Source organism: Musa acuminata, chromosome BXJ2-3 (assembly GCF_036884655.1).
Source record: "Musa acuminata AAA Group cultivar baxijiao chromosome BXJ2-3, Cavendish_Baxijiao_AAA, whole genome shotgun sequence".
Lineage (NCBI taxonomy): Eukaryota > Viridiplantae > Streptophyta > Magnoliopsida > Zingiberales > Musaceae > Musa > Musa acuminata.
Window position 1 is genome coordinate 3803194 of NC_088340.1, and position 3656 is coordinate 3806849.

Consider the following 3656-nt stretch of genomic DNA (forward strand, 5'->3'; position numbering starts at 1 on the left):
ACTCTCTGTGATTCCTAATCTGTCATTGTTCTCACTATACTAATTATCGATCAAGTTGGCAAACAAAACCTAATTACAAATTACCCTCTATAATTAACTATCTTTAACATCCTAATTTTTAAATTTTTAAAAATTATATTAAAATTTTTATACTTACGAAAATAAAACATTAAAATCCCTATAGGATTAAAAAGATAATTTTATAGGATTAAAAATAAAAAAAAATTACTAAAGTAACATGATCAAATATTTTACTTTCATAAATATAAAGATTAAAATATTAAAATATAAAATTTTAAAATATAAAAATTAAAATATTAAAATAAATAATTACAAAGATTAATCTGTAATTAGCTCCATCAACAAAGCCATCAGAGAGCATAGATATGACATTAGAAGAGCCTGTTTGAATGATCTAATTGGCCATGTGCTTGTGAAGCAAACCATCAAGCGGCTACAATTGACAACCTTAGAACCTAATGATGAAAATAATAACTATGGTTATTCTTTTATAAGTTTTGGTGCCGTGAACATTGTTGATGTAATGTTCTATTTCCTAGCAAAACTGCATCCAAATTATGGAAGTTCTTGCACAGTAGAAACTGTGACTGGGTGGACAAGAACACAGTCAAGCTGCATAAAAGAAAAAGTTACTGCAAGTCCACGAAGAACATGAAGAAGCCTATTCAAACTTACAATGTTTCACTGCTACGCAGAATTCCATGAAGATGAAATTACTGCATGTCCATGAAGAACACGAAGAAGACTATTCCAACTTACAATGTTTTACTGCTACGCAGAATTCCATGAAGATAGCCACCGGCCATTATCAAGGACAGGAGAGAAACGACACCTGCAGGGAATACCTTTCCAGACTTCTTGTAGCGAGACCCCATTGCAGCTAGAAGAGTCACAGACGTACCTGATAAGTAAAACAGGCAGGTTAAGCATAAGGAGAAGGGGGAAAAAGATATAGCCGGCGTTGAGCAGAATAGCCATGGTAGAACCGGTTAGAATCATACCTAACCCCAGGGATGATGCGTATAAAGGTCGTTCTGGAAGCTGGGTGTACACGTGACATAATAACGCAGCCGATACCCCTCCGGCAACTAATGACTTCTGGCTGCCGCTCTTCACAAATCCCATTACACCGCCAGCTACAAGGATGCCAATGGGAGAAAAGAAATGTTTAGCCTTCCAATGGAGGGATGCTTGTTTCAAACACAAGCAAGAATGCAGCAGAAAAGGAAAGCTGTTGTGGTTTACATGTCGGGAATGTCCATAACCCTCGTAGCTCCATACAAGATATTAAGTCCAACCTAAAATTTTGGATCCATTAACATTACAGGATCAAGTATGGATCCTAGATCTTACCCAATGATACATAAATTGGAATGTCCTATCTGAATCTTAGGTACGGGTCCTCATTTTGGATCCATAAACTTATCAGATTCAGACCCCAAATGGATTTTGAGTTGAGTATGGCCCGAAAACATCCATATTTATAAATGACAAAAAGTATGTTTCACAAAAACAGATTGCTTACAAAACTCAGAAACAATAATGAGCACATATAATTTGCAGGGATGGACAATATGACCAAAATATGATTTCTTGGTGACGTTGAAGTAACAAAATAAAGAGAAAAACATCTACACGAGTTGGTAATGAGACATGCATCTTTCAACGTGTGTGTTCCCGTTACACTTAATTAAGTCATGTCAGAAAAAATACCAATGTTAAGATTAGATGTCTGGATATGTACAATGTTTGGGTTAGTCCTCAAAAGGTAATGCATGCTCAGGAAGATTATTTGTAGACTACACATCATATCAAATATGTATCAATACACAACTTTTTCAGAGTAAGGGTTGTCAACATTTTGGATCTGCTCAGGTTGAGAGTACCATATGTCAGGCAAAAATTTCTTTACCCAAAATACATAGTCATAAATCTCTGCAATTCAAACTGAGTGCAGCCTCTGCTAAATGCACAAAAAGTAGGCTCGAGATACACTTTTTATTGATTTATTAGCTCATGATAATAGCCTATTCTCACTATTATCTTTTTTTTTCCAGCTATGTATGATGGTTTTTAACAGAGTACTTAAATGCAATAATTACTTATGAGAATTTAAAATGGAAAGTGAGAAATGAGTGCCACATCTGTACAGATAGATATACAAAAGCCTTTCATTACTAGACTCAGAGGATACATGCACCAAGATACAAAAACGATCGAGAGTCGCCAGTGTTAGGTCATAACAATGGAGATGTTCATACTTCATAATACTCTTCCCTCAAAGATTCACCTTTTTCTCCATCTCTAAATCAATTCAAGACTACTACGCCAACAAACACATGATACCGTCATTTAGATATTGCTGCTGCATTAACATCATTAACAAATTTTAGCCGACTTAGAACTATATTCATATAACTAAACAGATAATGTACCGGCACTTACTAGGAGTTCTTTGTTGAATGAACATCTAGTCTTTAGTGACAACCAATACAAAGTTAGTAACAAGCATCTTATCACTTATCTTAATGTCAAGCTTAAGCAGCCAAACCTGCACTAGTAAGCAAAAAACAGCCTTACAAACGGCACTGCACAGATGATCCTTCCCACTAGGTCCTTTGTAATTGTTCCAAATTACACCACATGCAGACAAAACTATCAGGGGAAACAGTCAGTTTTGTCAAGGGGGATTGCTAGTATATCCTATGAAGGTTAATGAAATTAAAAGAGTAGCTCTTCAGCACAACTAAAACTTAATAAAATTGTACACCAGCTGAGCAAAGGCAATAGGGCTACATTTCTGCTGCGTAAGCCGATGAATAAATTGCATTATTTTTCTATGTGGATAATCAAGCAATTGATTTTACCATATACCAGAGTTGTTTTCTACCAAAAATGACACAATAGCACCATTTTGAGTTTTACAAAATATTTTCACAACAAGATGACTGTTGTTTTCTGGTCTGCAATATCTAAACTCAATATTTTTTATTATATCAGATTCTAGAACATAAAAAAACATGGGGTGTTCACTTGGGTTCCACCAAGAAATGTTTGGCTCATGGTATTGACCTCGAATCCTTTTGCCGCAAGAAGGTGTGTCCACTAGATTCTGGTGCAGAGATAAGATTAGGACAAGTTATTCGACAAATATGATCCAATTAACAAGGTCACACACAGAACTCGATGGGAACGATAAAGGACATGAGTCATTTGCTGGGGAACAAAGTGGGCCAGTGTGTAAAGGAAAACTCCACCTGATTGGATAAAGGCTTTACGAAGGATGCCCTAATTGAGGGCAACTACAGCACCAAGTAATGAAATATCAGACAGATCATAACTGATGGGCTAAGTTTACTGTCAGAACAGATCAAGGGAATCGGATTACCTCCGAGGAGGGCAGCATAACCCAGCGTTAGCAGCTGAGATGTGGACTTATCCATCTTCTACTTATCCTCGTTGCACCAATTTCACCGTCGCCTCCACCTCCTGGACCACCCGATCAGAGGCGGCGATGAGACAGACGCTCCCGCCAACGATCGGACAAAGGACAGGGGATGAGGAAGGGGGGTAGGCGGCGGGCGGATCAACCGGCGAAGGTCGCCCGTGGCGGAGAGACGATTTAAGGGCGGAAG

The 3656-nt window shown here is 37.5% G+C and overlaps 1 protein-coding gene across 1 annotated transcript; it reads right to left on the bottom strand.

Annotated features, from left to right (window-relative positions):
* Positions 1-634: 634 nt before the first annotated feature.
* LOC135606978 (protein FATTY ACID EXPORT 7-like) lies at positions 635-3656 on the bottom strand. Its single transcript, XM_065098393.1, has 3 exons — positions 3410-3656; positions 1023-1157; positions 635-922 (listed from the first exon to the last, which is right to left on the bottom strand). The coding sequence occupies exons 1-3, from the start codon at positions 3462-3464 to the stop codon at positions 777-779; spliced, it is 336 nt and encodes a 111-aa protein (XP_064954465.1). The 5' UTR covers positions 3465-3656; the 3' UTR covers positions 635-776.

Bases quoted from the DNA above. Each gene is read 5' to 3' on its own strand.
- LOC135606978 (XM_065098393.1), bottom strand. From the start codon at position 3,464: ATGGATAAGTCCACATCTCAGCTGCTAACGCTGGGTTATGCTGCCCTC. The intron at 1,158-3,409 runs GTAATCCGATTC...GCATCCTTGTAG, and splicing joins TTATGCTGCCCTCCTCGGAG to CTGGCGGTGTAATGGGATTT. The intron at 923-1,022 runs GTATGATTCTAA...TTTACTTATCAG, and splicing joins CGCATCATCCCTGGGGTTAG to GTACGTCTGTGACTCTTCTA.